Raw genomic sequence first — 16,059 nt, 5'->3', positions numbered from 1 at the left:
GTTTAGAATAAAAAAAATTAGCTACATATAAATATATCTAAGATTTAGTTTTTCTTTGTATTATTGCGATTTTTTTATTGTATATAATAATTATATTTATATGATATTATCATATGCTATTTATTAGGGACACTTATTTTTGCTTTCTTGTTTTTTTTTTTTTCCTAACAATTAACATATGCATATGCTATAGGTATAGGGTCAGTGTAACAAATAACATATTTATTTGGATATTCATTGGGCTTTTATTATTATTATTATTATTGGACATTTTCATTTGGGCTTTTATTATTATTATTATTATTATTGGACATTTTCATTTGGGCTTTTACTTAAGCCCTTTATGCTTTACATTATTAGATTGTAGGGTTTCCCTATCTTCTTCTTCTTCGATCGATCCAGTGTTGACATTTCAAATAACGCAGGTCGACATTTCAAATAACGCAGGTCGACACCAAGGTATGGACGAATTTCGGACATGCCGGCAAAGTGGCGCCGAAATCGCCGAAATTTTGTCGTCGATGTTGCGCGAGTCGCCTCTTCGGTCCACGTCGAGTTTTTTAGAGTTTTTGTTCTGAATATATGTTGCCGAAATGACGAGACGCAATTTATACGACATGCCCACGCAATTTCGACGACAAAATTACCCGAAACGACAAAACGTAATTTTTTTGCCGGACTCCTCCAAATCTCGCGATGCCGACGTCATTTCGCCCGGCAATTTAAACCTTGGTTCAACGCATATAAATAAATAATACTAAATTATGTGTTGCACACTCTTTTCACCACTTACATGAAGCAAAAGCGAAGGTCATCATATTCCGATTTTTTTTTTTTAAAACAATCTCACAATTTCAAGACTAAATTTTGAGTTGGAGTATATAAGTAAAGGCCATCATTTCAAAACAAACAAAAATAGAAGGAAAAGTATCCAAACCAAAGAATGAATAACTTTGCTCATGAAAACTATATACCAGAGAGAGAAAGAGAGAGAGAGAGAGACTTAGCGCGGCCGAGCCACAGCCTCGGACTTGCAAACAGGGCATGTATTTTTGTGTGCAAGCCAAAGTGTAATACATTCCATGTGAAAGCCATGACCACAGTCCAACTTCCCCATTTCATCATTGCCTTCATATTCCTCCTTTACATAGATGGACAAGTATGTTTTAAAGTTTTAATAAAAATATACCTCAAATTTACAATAGAATAATATTTATTTATGCACATATCATCCCTAAACTAATTTTCTGAGCAAGAGTGTCCTCAAACTATTGATTTTGTTGTAAATAAAAAGATAGTAGTAACTTTTATGGACATTTGTCACCTAAAAAAACTTAAATACATGTTCTAATAGCTTTAATAAGATTTTTTTAATTTTATATAAAAAAAATATTAATTAAATTATGATCTTACCACATGGAGTGAAACCTTTTGAAATTATAAACTCATTTACCTTTGTTTATATGTTTTACGAGTTCGAATTCATTATATTCTTTGGCAATTTTATGAAAATGACTAAAATGCTACCAATTAAATTTTGTTGATGAAATTAGTCCAGGGACCAAAATGCCAGATGCAAAATAGTTCAGGTGATATTTGCCTCATGAAAAAACCAAGAGTAATAGAAAATCCATATAAGAAGGAAAGAGTATAATTACAAGCAAGCTCACCTGGCAAATGCTACACTTTCTATCCACTTGCGTTGCCATACGCGAAGAGTATTCATTGGAGATCGAGAGCTTCATCTTTCTTATGCATCGACCTATTTCGTCTCCTTTCAGTCCCGTGCTCACGTACCCAATTCTTTCGCCCAAGTCAAGGAGTTCCTGTTTTTTTTTTTTAAGCAAAATTATGATAGGATTGAAAATGAGCAAATCTATGTGATCGTTGATCAATTGATACCTCGTACGACATGTTATCAACATCGAGTCTCATGTCCCTGAATCGATCTTGTATGTCTACTCTTCCACCCATTATCAGACCACCCTGTAGCATCATAATCTGCACCAACCCAGCAAGAGATTCAGATTCCTAACTGAAAACTACACGGATATAATTATATTTACTATGACGACTAATCTGTTCCAAAGGTGTTAGTAGACTCAAAACTCGCATATTACAACCTAGAACAAAATTGATGAGCCTCCATCGTTAGGGCTTCTCTTTCTCTCTATCTACTGAACATCGATAGAGAACTTGTTCAGTGTCTGAGGACAGTGGGTATTTGGGTTCGTTGAAGATTGTATTTGTACAAGTTTATTCTTGCACGGCGATATAAGTGGACGAGCTTCTCTTCCAGAGATCAACGCTCTTTATTTTGTGCCTCAAGTTATTTATGTTAAAATAAGAATGGACGAGGAAACAAGTAGACACACACACACAAACACACCTCGGCAAGGCCATCGGGAGAAGGGTGTCGAACGTGGCGAAAATAGCGGCCTCCGAACACGTCCGAGCCTGCACGCTCCGACAACAGCTCTGTCTCCGTATCGAAAAACGAGGCCGGTTCCGGTGCCACCGTTCTTCTCACTATGCAAGAACGCTGCTGCGAATATAACCGATTTCATCAAACCATATCTAGAGAGTTTAACCATGATGGAGACAAGAAAAACGAAAAATGGAACAAAATGCCTATGAGGGAATGAATTGGTGTATTACGATGATCAACCTAGAAGGAGAATAAAATGAACTGAATACATTTAATTACATTTTTTTTTTTGCTACCGCAGTTGGAAATATTTTTTTTTTTTGTTATATCATTATCTTCCATCAATATGTCGAAATAAGAAAACCCCATATTCAAATGATTTTTCCCTTTCATAGAAAACCAACATTAAGAAATTGAAAAGGAACTTCTACCCAACGTAACATCACGAGTGTGACAAGCAATAATGTATTATTAATATATGTAATTGATTTCTATTCGTTTGCAACACGATGATCTTGACTTTAAAAAGAGATAGTAGTCACGATTGTCCAAGGCCGATTGACCTTGACCATTGAAGCCGGCGGTGACGAGAAATGCCGGGGAGAAGGAAGAGAAACCCACAATTATCTCCTCTGCTTCCAGCGGTTGAAGAAATCAAGAGGCGACTCGAGTGCCTGAATATCAATAGAGAGAAAGAAAACGAGACCATTTATTTCCTCACGAGAAGTGAAGAAGAGAGAAACGGGCTCGTTCTGTACGGGCTAAGCGCCATTTCGCTTTATGGTCGTCCAGTCCATCAATCCCTTCGCTATTTATATTCTCGTGCAGAAGTTTCCAAACTCAAGAATTCTCTTCACCGAGCTCCACTTTAGCTAGATTGGAGCTCAATGAAGAAAACTTCTGCTCGAGAATATCAATAACGAAGGGATTGATGGGATGAACAAAAAGCGAAATGGCCCCGGTTTCTCTCTTCTTATCTCATCGTGAGAAAATGAACGATCTCGTTCTCGTTCTCGTTCTCTGTATTGATATCCAAGCACTTGAGTCGCCTCTCGATTTCTCCAACCGATGAGATAATTCCGTGTTTCTCTTCCTCGTTCCAAGCGTTTCTTGTATCCCACAAACTTGATATCTGTTGAGCTAATTTTAACGTTTCCTAACACATTACAAGGATTTAATGCTATCACTTCCCTTCAAACAAAAAAAAAAAACATTTACATTACTAATGTTTATTATTTATTCCTAGTGATTTGAGTAAACGTTCAAGTCAAGGCTTTAATTCCGATTCCTCTTCCAGCGACGTTTCTTTGTCAAGGCTTTTAATGCGTCTTCTCTTTAAAGGAATTAATTCCCTTTTACTACTATTATTATGGGTGCTAGTTACTATAATGCCGTGAAGTCAATACGTACGCGTATTAAACAAGTTCATATATATAATATATTATTGAAAGAAACATATAGCAATCCTCTTATTTGGGCAGCAAACAAGAAAATAAAATAGTTCCCAAGAAAAAAAAAATTCAAAAATATCAATTTTGACTACAAGTATTATAATTTATTAAATTAAACCAGCTGAACATCGGTGGAATAAATTAATAAACAAAAGGTCACGACGAAACAACACAATCTCCGATTCTTATTGTCACCGTAATCCAAAAAGAACAGCCAAATTCCCATTCAATAAATTAAAATTAAATGCAAAGCTCTCACAGAATCCGCAAAGCCTACGAACGATGACAAGAGGAAAATAAAAGGCACAACACAAACGAATCCCAAGAGACGCAATATTCAATGCAAAGCAAAGCAAGTAGATAGGTGAATGAAATGACGAAAATAACCCCACATACCTCTCTGTGATTGTGAGTGTTGGCGGAGTCGATTTTGCCCCGAGACCCATTTCTGGCGCGTGCCACCACGCAGTCCACCGAGGCCGCCGCGTCGCACCACACGTCCTGGCAGCTTCCGTCGAGGAGGAGGGCATTTCTGTCCTTTCCCCCTTTCTTGGGCTTTCTCTTGCGGTGGGCCTCCCAGTCGGCGGAGGTACGGATCACCGCGGGCACAGAGACTTGCTGTGAGGACGCCGCAGAGCATCCCAGCCCTCTCAGCCTCGACGAGCTCTTCTTCTTCTTCTTTTTGTCGTCGTTCTTACATGACTGTTCTTCGTCGCTGTTGTTGGAGAAAGTGGAGAGAAGGAGAGACGAGATTGTGGATTTGCTACGACTCTGGCTTTGACTCGGAATCGGATCTGCTTCGGAGATCACCGCTCCGAATTGGCTTCTCTGTCTTCGATAATCAACATCCATTTTTCTACCTCTACTCTGTTTTTTTTTTGTTGAATAACTAAGTTAAATTGATGAATGGAAGTTGAAAAAGGAAAGTTTTTTTTTTTTTTTTGGATTAGCGGAAGAGAAGAAGAGAGTCTCGCTTTTACTTTTTTTCTTCTTCCTCTTTTTTATTTATTATTAAGTTTTGAATTGATGATGAAAAGAGAGAGGATTTTCTTTTTGTGGGTTTGTTAGGTGGGCTGTGCTTTGTCTGCTTGTTGGGTATTGTGGGCATATTATCATCCACCAGCTAAAGACTGAAAGAGAGAGAGATATGATAAAAAAGAATGCTCTGGAATCTGTGAATTTCAAACTTTTGCTTTCCGCTTTTTATTCTTTTTTTATTTCTAATTCTTTTTTGTTAAAAAAAAAATTATAGGATATAGCCATAGCAGCGTTATATGTACATAACATATGCGTTTCCAATTTGTGCATTAAATAAGGTACGTATAAAAGAAAAGGAAGAAGAAGGATGGTCATAAATATAACCTTACTTTAAGTCATCACTGTCTCTTCAACAAGAACCAAAAAGTAAAGCGAGTAAATTATTTTTAACTATGACACTAGCATATATTATTCTCTATTTTTCCCAGTAAATGTTGTCTGGTAATGAAAGTCAGATTTGAGGATTAGTGAGTCCCTGTGGACAGAATTTGATAGGACCCCACATAGACAGTCACATGAGTCCAAAAATTTCTCATGCATTGGAATGAGATATTTTAATTTCATTTTATTTTAATTTAGTTATTGTTTGCTTAATTAAATCCCCTTTTTTTTTTCTTCCAACTAAACTAATTATATATTTGCATTCCCTACAGTACTTTTGGCTAACCTGAAGGATGGTCTGATTTTGACTCTCAATGCGTGTCTTGTGCGTCAAGTCAAGCATTACCGAATTCAGGTCCAAATCCAACAAACAAATTCACGTGTCTTCTTTCTTTCGATTCCCATTACTATTTATTTAATTTAAAACTGAGAAATCCTGATAAATGGAAACTTGATTGATTGATGCTTCTATTTCAGGCTGTGTAAAAAAACTGGAAAACCTCAAAAGTGAACCATTTCATGTAAACTGTGGGTAGAGTTTAACCCGATTATTAGTTTAAAACTCTTGTGTAGATCAGACCGGATTGATGGTAGATAAACTCTGATGTTGGCCGTGTTTGGTATTGCTTTTCAATCTGTTGTCAGCTTCTTCTTTTTTCATAATTTGTATGGCCGTTTAATTTAGTATTCTAAATTTGTTTTTTGTTTTTAAATTTTGCTTTCTGATTCTAATTTTAAATTTAAAAAACAGATTAGAATTACGTTTCAGAAGATTTTAAAATGTTGTTTGGTTATGTTTTAAATTCAATTGTTTTAGAGTTTAATTTAAAATATAAGAGAGATAAAATAGAATACACATTTTCATTGTTTTCTAAACAAATTTTAAAGAAAAATGAACATAATTCTAAATTTGTTTTCTAAGTACTATAACCAAACATGTTTTCTAAAAGTGTTTTCTAGAATTTAGAATTATAATACAGAAAACAAAATTTGAATCACAAACCAAACAACTCCTCTGTTTTTAATTTTTTGTTTAACTAATTATTCTAAAAGTTTGTCAAAATAAAAAATATTCTAAAACTTAAAAAATGTTTTTTTTAAAATATAAGGGAGAGTTGGATAGGTAGAAACTAAAATCATAGCTTTTGAAAAATATATCCAATTTTATATATTAAAAACTGCCAAAAAAAATAGATGTTATGTTGAGGTACAAATCTTTCTTGTTCGTTTTTTTCTCCGATAGTTGTTGGGGATACATAAGATATTCGTCTTTTTCTCTCTAGAGAAAACCCCAGACTCAAAGTGCCGCCGCCTCCTTCTGGGACCGGACGTCGGTTACACGACTCGGACCAAGTGGAGGACGTTTTTCTTTTCTTCGTACGGCGTCAACAGTTTCATTGTCTCACTCTCTCCCCGATGCGTGCGGCGCTGTTCTTTCTACTTTGACCCGTTACACCGGTCGTGGATCTGTATCTCGACTGGTTAGCGAAACTCCATCCGGTGACATCGATAACAGAGGCTTCCTCGTTCAGCAGGGTGGTCCTCAGGAGACCGTGAAGACCGATGTGTCTCTATCCGGAGTGGCTCATTGCAGATCTAGGCGAAATCGGCGTGGCCTTGGGAGACAGCTTATAAGTTGCGGCGGAAGGGAAGCGGAAGGACAGTCGATACTTTTCTTTTAATGAGTTAATAAGTTTGGTTGTGTTAAATACGGCTTTTATTAATTTGTTAATAAGTTTACTTGGCTATTTACAAGAAATTAACCAAATGTGGGCTATATCTCAATCCACTATATCCGTGTGGCTATATAACTTAATAACCCTTTTTAAAAAAAATTGGCTAAGTAAGCCACCTAAACTACGAGAATTGTAAATTAGCCAACCTTTGGTAAATAATTTGTAAATAGCCAACTTGCATACGTGGCAGCCTATTAACTACCTAAAATATATGTTTGGTTGTGTTAAATACGGCTTTTATTAATTTGTTAATAAGTTTACTTGGCTATTTACAAGAAATTAACCAAATGTGGGTTATATCTCAATCCACTATATCCGTGTGGCTATATAACTTAATAACCCTTTTTTTTTAACTTTTATGTCTCTGATCTAGTTCTTAATGTCTTAGATATAGGTTTTAATTTTTAGAGTGCGTTTTAATTTAGTTCACCATTTACGGCGTTTTTAGAGTTCCAAGTTGCGCTAGGCATACTTGGGTAAAGTTTTTTGTTCGGCTTTCTAGTTTTAAAAAAATACAAAAAATTGGCTACATAAGTCACCTACACTATAGGAATTGTAAATTAGCCAACCTTTGGTAAATACTTTGTAAATAACCAACTTGCATATACGTGGCAGCCTATTAACTACATTTTTTTACATGTTTGGCTGGATTAAATAAGTCTTTTACTAATCTGTTAATAAGTTAACTTGGCTATTTACAAGAAATTAACGAAAGGTGGACTATATCTCAATTCACTATAACCGTGTGGCTATATAACTTAATAAGCCAAAAAAATAATGTGCTATTTCGGAGAACCAGTTCGGTCTAGTTTGTGCCTAGTTTGGATGCCTCGAGTATTCGAGATTGCCGTAAGAATCACGTGATGCTCTGTTTTGGCAGTGTTTATGTAACACCTAAAATTTATAGCTTAGATTTTTTTTTTTAGTTGTTATCTATTCATTTGTACTTTGGTTATATTTTACTTATATTTTAAATATTTATTTGTAACATTTTTATGAACTGACATGTTTATAGTGAAATCTTCGACGATACGCTTCAACGATACAATGTGCTCTAAAGCGCTAATTTTTAGTTAAAAAATAAATTTATACAAAAATTTAGTAAAATATATATTAAATTATCCAATAAATATTTATCCTCTATTTATGCTTATTTAATTATTTAGATTTTATTTATTTTTAAATAACCATTTTAAGGAAAGTCGTATATGTTGTCGCTGAAAATCGGACAACGTCGAAGGCTTCGGACGGTTCGACCCAAGGTCTGACCAAATGGCTGTGGGCGCACGCCGCGCACCTGAGCCAGATTTTTAGAAACTCGAAAGTCACGAGTTCCCTCCCCTAGCTCAAGAAAGTTCTTCGTTCGCTGCAAAGACCTGAGAGTAATAAGAAGAAAAAAAATAAGCCTAAATGGGCGAGATGCGGTGCATCTGGTGCCCGCTACAACGATCATCGTTAGTCTAATTGTTATGAGGGAGGTGGGTGCGCCGTTATTCGTGGAAAATATTTGAGAGAATCGACATACTGAAAGCAAGTGCGGATGGTCCTCGGCATCATTTTGTGACTATGTAATCAAGTGATCGTGTTGAGAAATAATTGCGTACCTTGGCCCCTCCGAGGAATGGTATTTATAGTGCCTGTGAGGCTGTAAAGGAGCCCCTCGGTGCATGGCAAGCCTTGGCGCACGCACGCGTAGTGGCTTGCATGCACGCCTCACAGAGGCAGACGCGCCGCGTCATGCGCTAGGAGCGGTGCGTCAGGTGAAGGGCGCAATGCGCCTCAATTTTGAGGCGCGCGCGGAAGGATTTTGGAGCGCGCGCGATGTCAGCAGCAACAAACGCTCTCCCTTGCGTGGCGCACGCGGCCTGCTTTGTGCGTGGCTACGGTGTGGGTGTGGGCTAGGCTTGAGCCCGTTTTGGAAGGGCTTTCGGCTCTTGTCGGCCGGGATCAAGCTTCTTTGTGGGTCTTATTAATCATTGATTTAGACGTATCTTGAATAATTAATGAAATTGAAAAACTCAATATAAAAGCATCTTAGATTTATAAACTTATATTTTTAGAATATTTTCTAAAGTGTAAACTATTGTGTAGTACCATTGAAAATAAAAATTGATGTACAAATTACACTATATTTAGTTTAAAAATCACACAAAAATGGTGTTATCATTGGAGATGATATAAGTTTTCAAGTCGTCAATTTTCAATTTTGGACATTATAACCTTCAAAAATGAAATCTATTTGTTAAAATGATTAGTTATGATAAATTGCGTTAACTAAGATTCACTATTATAGTATGTTATATGAATAGACTTCTTATTTATTAACAAGTTATAAAAATAGATTTTTCTTTTATTTGGGACTAAAATGTCCTTAAATTAAATATTTTATTTTTCTCCCCTTCATTCCAGTATATATTTTTCATTCTAAATACTTATTATATACATCTATTGTGTCTCTATCTTACTTCCAAAGGCCTAATAATTACATTTAGAATCCATTAAATAAAACTCATTTTGTATTTTATTTTCATCGTGTTTTCGGATATCTTGATTCATGTTGTAGAAAATTACGAAATTATTTTAATTTCGTCTGAGGTCTTTGGAAGTGGAATTTGTCAATTATATTTTATGCAGGTTTCGAAATTCGTTGAATTCTACAAATGCCAACATTTTTTTTATTTAATATTATTTTCAATATGATAAGATGTATTCCCATTACATTCAATGTTTTATTCAATAATCTCAACATTCGCAAAAAAATAGAATAATAATGAATTTTAAATATGAAATGAATTATGAATGTGATTATCGAACTTTTAAAAGTGAAAATGGAAAGACACACGATGATGCGATGAATAAAATAAATTAAGTGCAAAAGTGGAGTTATTTTGGGAATTATAATAATGCACAGTCTCGGGTTATAAAATAAATTAAGTGTAAAAATGGAGTTATTTTGGAAATTAGTATAATGCACAGTTTCGAGTTAAGTGTTGAGTAACTATAGACTTGAATGACATGATCCAGCAAAATCTTCCTCCAGCAACCGAGCTTGGTATGTTAATCGAGGAAATCATGTTCCTACGTGACAACTTCAAAGAGACCCACTTCTCTTTTTTGAATTGCGATTGTATTATTCCACAAACTTATTAGATACTCTTAATTTTAATTCTGATGTTATGTGGCGCAATGAAGCTCCTCCCTAGTTGTACGCTGATTTAAGGGCTGATATGCCAAGTTAATGAAAGTCTGATTTTTTTGCTAAAAAAAAAAAAGAAAAAGACTACGGACATTTTTATCCAACAAAATAAAAAAAAAATTTTTTTTACGACTTATTTAATACGAAGCCTATTAATGTAATTTGCTACACTAACGAGTTGTTTTATTAAGAAAGCTAGTAATGAGATTAGTTCATCAAAATTTCTATTATTTTTCAAGTTTCTCTCTGAAAACAAATTGAAGGACCTCACTCTCCTTAGTCTAAAACCCTAATCAGACATGAACCCATCTCTGCTCAGAAACCTCTCTCTCGTCGCTCGAGCTCGTATTCTTCGGTCCACACCGAACCTTAATCCCTCGATTCCTTCCAGGCTTTTCTCCTCCGAGATCGCCTCCTCCAAGGTTGACTCCGTTGAAGATGTCTCCAACGAAGGTATGTCACTTATTTTTCCATTTCAAGTATCGAAAAGAGAAACGAAAAAACAGTGGATGATTGAATTTTTCGCTATTTTACTGAATCTTGTTCTTACACATGAAAAACCTAAGTTAGGGAATTAGATTGTGTATTTCTGTTACTCGTGTAATTTGATATAAGACTACCTATATTAAGGTTACCATATGACATTGGTTTTCGGATTTCACGATTGGATTATATGTGATATGAATTTTTAATTTTATTTTTAGAGTTGAAGGAACAGATCGAGAATTACTTCAAGGGTAACGAGGATGCTCTTCCATCGATCTTCGAATCGATTTTGCGGAGGAAGTTGACGGCTAAGCATGCTGACTCGGATGATGAGCTGTCGCGGAACCTTCAAACGAAGCCGCTGAAAAAGATTTCAGCCAACGACTTTGAACGTGATTTCGATAAGTTCCATGAAACCGATAGGGAGATTGATAATTTGTACGATCCGAAAAGCAGTGTTGTGAAGAAACTTAAGGAGGACGAGTACTTTTACATGACCGACAAGAAGTGGAATGAGCTCGTTAAGGATGGAATCAAGCAAGGGATTGTCAAGGACACGAGACAGTGTGAGGATATTCTCGAGGAGATGCTCAATTGGGATAAGCTTATTCCAGGTATTTATCCTGTTAAGTTCCGGGGCTAAATTATTTGTCTTCAATGTTTATGTGATCTGGGATTATATTGGTAGGGGATATCGATATGTTTCTACACAGTGCACACTTAAAACTTGAATAGTTAGTATAATCAGATTCAGAACAGAAAATGGTTACTTGGGCAATGCATTTTTTTGTTTTGTTTTATTTTATTTTTATAAGTAATTCAATTAAAAAGAAAAAAAAGAAGGCTTTTAGGAGGCCCAAGCAAAGTACATTCTTAAAAAAGTGCTAGTGCAGTCTCGAATGAGGTCTGCCTGAGAAAATTTAAAAAACACCAAAACTAGAACAGAAAGCCAAAGAGCAAAAGATTCAGTCGAATCCCAAAGTTCCTCGCATAAAAGAGGTTTGTCTTCAAAGATTCACCCGATCTTATGCCATTTATTTGACCTTCCTGGAATACTATCAGAGATCTGCAAGTTGTTGAGGAAGACTATATGGGCAATGCATTCTTTTTTGTAGGAATAACACTTTATAGTAGACCATTGCAAGATAAATTTTTCCAACTCTTGACTATAAGTTGAATTGCATATTTTGTTTTTGTGTTGTATTTTGCAGACCATATCAGAAAGATGGTTGAAGCAAGGTTTGATGAACTTGGGGATATGTGTGAAAGAGGAGAGATTGAACCCGAAGAAGCTTACAAGCGGTTTAAGGAGTACGAGGATAAGCTTGTGGACGAATATACGCGGAGGCTTGAAGCCGCAACTCCCCGGAAGGTTGATGATAAGAAAGGTGTTGACAAGAAGAAGAGTTTAACTGTCTCACAAGACGAGGGGCCTATTCTTAGATGGAAGACACGGGTAGTCGTTGCCCCCGGTGGTAATTCTTGGCATCCCAAGAATAGGAAGGTCAAACTGTGGGTTAAGGTGAAAGCTCTTGGGCTATCGAAATATGAATTCCGTCGGCTCATAGAGTTGGTTGAAAAGCGTTACCACCCAGAGACCGACGAGCTCGTGATCACCAGTGAGAGGTAAATCTCATCTCGCTGCATTGTTCATAAGAAAGTTGATGGAATTACAGTTACCTGGGAATGATGTTTTGAGAACCGCAAAATTGTATGTTGAACGAGCTCAACTGAATTCGTATTATAGAAATAGTAAGTCAAAATCTAAACGTCAACTAAATAGCCTGATTAGACAAGGCTTTGGTCTTTCACTAGAGAACAAATCAGAAAGGTTCTCTGCGAGCTAGTTACCCACTAATCCTCGGAGTCATAAAAAAGTGTCGAAGAGAACCATATTCTTGACCTCTTCCATTTGCTTTCCCCTCCTGATTCAAAAGAAATCAAGGCACCAAATGCATGAAATGCACTGCAAAAAAATGAATAAATATTGTACTGTATGCACACTTATCGTCTTAATTCGCTCCTTGCCGTTATAGGTTTGAGCACCGAGAGGAAAACAGGAAGGACTGCTTGAGGACCCTCCTTGCCCTGACCAAGGAGGCTAAGAAGGCCGAGAAGCTAGTCGACGATGCCCTAGTTGGTTACGTCAAGGAGAGACTCAGGGAAACCCCTGGTTTCATGGAAAGATTGCGTGCCAAGGCAACGGGACTGCGGCGATTTAACATCGCTGCAAATTGTGTTAGAGAAAGAGAAGAGAAGGCTTCTTCAAGGGTTAAACCGGTTACTACTGACTCATAGCCGTAGATTTCGATCCAAGTCGCTGGACCATTGGTTATTTTTTTTGTTAGCGTTGACGAGACTGACTCGAGCTCTTTCTGTACATTGCCGAATTTTGCTGCACCTGTTTGGGTGGTTTCGATACTTTTAAGTTGTTTTGAATAAATGTACGAGTTTTCTTTTGATATTTATATCCATCACGGGCGCGTAGGTTGATTTTGGTGTTATTTTCAGCAATAAGTTACACTGCTACTTCTCGAGCAGTTCTGTTGTGCTTGCTCTTGTTTTTGCTATAAAACCGTATCAGAAGTCAGAATTACTCTTCGTTGTTGACATAAATAATTTTCAGTCATGTTGATATAGATCTGTTTCAGTCATTCGTCTTTTTGTTGAAATGGCGCCAAGGACTATCAGAGGAGTTCAAAAGAATCAGGATAAAAAGAGAGAGAAAAAAAAAAGAAAAAAAGAAGAAGAAAAAACCTCACATGCAGAGAGAGGCAGGAGAAAAAAGAAAAAAAAAAACTTCCACATGTCGTCGTGACGGACTCAGAAGTATAGTTGTCGATTTAAAGATGATCGGTCTTAGTTTTTATATGTGTGTTTGTATTTATGTATGCATATGGTTATTGTGTATTGTTTCGATAATAACAATTTCATTTTATAAGAACAAGTGGGAGTAGCAGTATGGGCTGGATTATCTTTGTGATGACATGCTACGACGTGGTTTAGCGCGTTTGTCAATGGCTACGTACCTAAAATAGAATGCATGTAGAAAAACTGTCCGTTTTAAGCTCTAAATTATATTTGTTTATATAGCTGGACTAGTAGCAGTATGTAAGAAAATGTAATTGAGCGTATGATATAATTTTTTTTAATATTTATAGTTTCAACTTTCAATAGACAGTGGTACTTTGTAGTTTTTCTGATATTTATGGTATAATTGCAATAATCAATGGCCACTCCGCAGTTTTTATTCGGCATTTACATTTCTTTTAGCAATTTATGCTCATATTGTATAACTCACCACACACTACTACACACAATATTTTACCACGAAAAAATAACTGTTGTAAGTTTTTAAATCAGTTTTGTAATGGTGTGTAGAATCTCAAGATTCTACAATACTACAAAAATTATTGTAGAATTCCAAATTTTTACAATATAATTTTGTACCGAAACTGTGGGTGACCGTGATTCTTAAACCTTTGTTTTTGCGTTCACTTTTTACAAGAGTTCAAAAATGTGTAGAATGTGAGTTTCAATAAAAAAAAATTCTTGATAACTTTCGAAGAAATTTACTTTCTACAACGGTCTTTTTAAACCATCGTAAAATTAGTAAAATTTCCTAAATTAATATTTTTGGAACTTATATATCTTCAAATTTTTCGAACAACTTGCACCCTAAGGATTAAACGCTCTCAGCTTATACGACATAAAATAACTAACCACGAGAAACTTCTATATAAATCTCCACCACAATATTCATTTTTGTTTTCTTTAACTACATACAAACAAGCAGCTCTAACTGGGGAATTCAAATAGATTTTTATTTTTAACCATACATTTTTTTAAATAGAAGATTTTACATAGTAAACAATAAAATTTTCAGATATATCCTTGTCACAATCTATATTAACATATTTTTTTATAACAACATTTCTTTTATACAGTAATATGTAATTCATCTAACATATTAAACAAGCATATCTACATTGTTTACATTCACCATAAAATGACATCATAGAAAAAATCTTTTGAAATAACATAACTAATATAATAATAGAAATACATATATTTTAATATGGATTTATAACAAACTAAATTAAAAAAAAGATTACAATGTAACCCTTGCATGCATGATGAAATCTATAAATAGAGAAGATCTGTACATCAAACCATCTCAAGCTTATAAACCCTAGAAAAAACACAAACTCATTGATCAAGTTAATTTTTTTTTTTTTTTTAAATGGCATTGATGTCTCGCCAAAGCCTCCTTTTCCTTGTCCTAGTGGCCTTAACAATGGCAACGACATCGAATGGGTTTATCATCATCAACGGCATTTCGGCGTCCCAAGTCCGTGTATTGGGGCGCTTGACATGCGATATTCCACCGCCGCCCCCGCCTCCGGGAACTGAGCCGATCCTGAACGGCACCAACGTGGCCCTAGTGTGCGGTGGCAGGGGTCAATCCCTCGCACAGACTGTGGCGGACGTGAATGGCTTCTTCGAGCTCGTCCTCGACAACACGCTTCAGTCGCTCTTCTTCAACCCCTCGGACTGCTTCGTTGTGGTTCGGCTCCCGATTGCACGCTGCTTCATTTACCCTCCCACCGGAATCCTCCGAGGCACCCTCAACGCTGTCAGCTTCCTTCAGCCGCTCTTCAACGCTGTCGCTATCATTACCGCCGGGCCGCTTCACCTCGTTACCTAAATATGTTCCTAATAATTATATGGAGTACTAATAAGTTATAATGAATAAGAGCTTCCAATGGAATGATAAGAAGAAAAGAAAGACTAGCTAGAAAAGTGAAGAATAAAATTAAAAGGAGTATGATGATCTATTGTAGCAAGGAGAAGATCCAAGTTGTGGTGTAATGCAACACAATGCTTATTATTCTTCTTCTCCATCATTACTTCATATTGAAACTACTTTGTATTCTACTTTAATTTTATATTTGTTTTATGTTACGAGGTATTTGAAAGAGGATTATTAAAAAAATGTGACCATTTGTTAATATATTTCTCATTATCAGAAGTAATTTATTCTAAAAATATGACAACAAATGGCATTAAGAATAGTTTTTCTATGACATTTGTAGCCGCGACTATAGCGTGCGACTAGTCGCGGCTAAATTGTCAAGGAAGTAGATACCCGCGATAATTCGCGGCTATTTCTTAATAGCGACAAGACAACAGCCACGACATTGATCACGATCAGATCTCATTTAGCCGCAACTTTCCGGTCTACAACTACAACAAATGTCGCGGCTGTACGTTGTATTTGTTGTAGTGCTAGAAACATTTTTAAAGAAGGTCAAAACTCATCACCAACTCTCTAGCCTTAAC

The 16,059-nt window shown here is 36.0% G+C and overlaps 3 protein-coding genes across 4 annotated transcripts; 2 read left to right on the top strand and 1 right to left on the bottom strand.

The window, feature by feature from the left end:
- Positions 1-721: 721 nt before the first annotated feature.
- On the bottom strand, positions 722-5,060 carry LOC149384061 (RING/U-box superfamily protein). 2 transcript variants are annotated; one of them, XM_089628902.1, is made up of 5 exons: positions 4,276-5,060; positions 2,390-2,542; positions 1,903-2,001; positions 1,671-1,826; positions 722-1,141 (listed from the first exon to the last, which is right to left on the bottom strand). In XM_089628902.1, the coding sequence occupies exons 1-5, from the start codon at positions 4,729-4,731 to the stop codon at positions 1,004-1,006; spliced, it is 1,002 nt and encodes a 333-aa protein (XP_089485028.1). In that variant the 5' UTR covers positions 4,732-5,060; the 3' UTR covers positions 722-1,003. The 2 variants fall into 2 exon arrangements, with proteins under 2 accessions (XP_089485028.1, XP_089485027.1); XM_089628901.1 differs by having other exon boundaries at positions 2,390-2,545; positions 4,276-5,059.
- A 5,442-nt stretch (positions 5,061-10,502) lies between these two features.
- Positions 10,503-13,233, top strand: LOC149384060 (uncharacterized). The gene is made up of 4 exons (XM_089629587.1): positions 10,503-10,683; positions 10,935-11,330; positions 11,928-12,342; positions 12,753-13,233. The coding sequence occupies exons 1-4, from the start codon at positions 10,530-10,532 to the stop codon at positions 13,012-13,014; spliced, it is 1,227 nt and encodes a 408-aa protein (XP_089485713.1). The 5' UTR covers positions 10,503-10,529; the 3' UTR covers positions 13,015-13,233.
- A 1,780-nt stretch (positions 13,234-15,013) lies between these two features.
- Positions 15,014-15,424, top strand: LOC149384059 (uncharacterized). Its single transcript, XM_089627982.1, has one exon. The coding sequence runs from the start codon at positions 15,014-15,016 to the stop codon at positions 15,422-15,424; it is 411 nt and encodes a 136-aa protein (XP_089484108.1).
- The last annotated feature ends 635 nt before the right edge of the window (positions 15,425-16,059 follow it).

This window comes from Urtica dioica, chromosome 10 (genome assembly GCF_054948205.1).
Source record: "Urtica dioica subsp. dioica isolate 48M chromosome 10, U.dioica_male_clone48M_v1_H2, whole genome shotgun sequence".
Classification (NCBI taxonomy): Eukaryota; Viridiplantae; Streptophyta; class Magnoliopsida; order Rosales; family Urticaceae; genus Urtica; species Urtica dioica.
The sequence above is the reverse complement of the archived record's forward strand: the minus strand, read 5'-3'. Positions and strand labels throughout refer to the sequence as shown.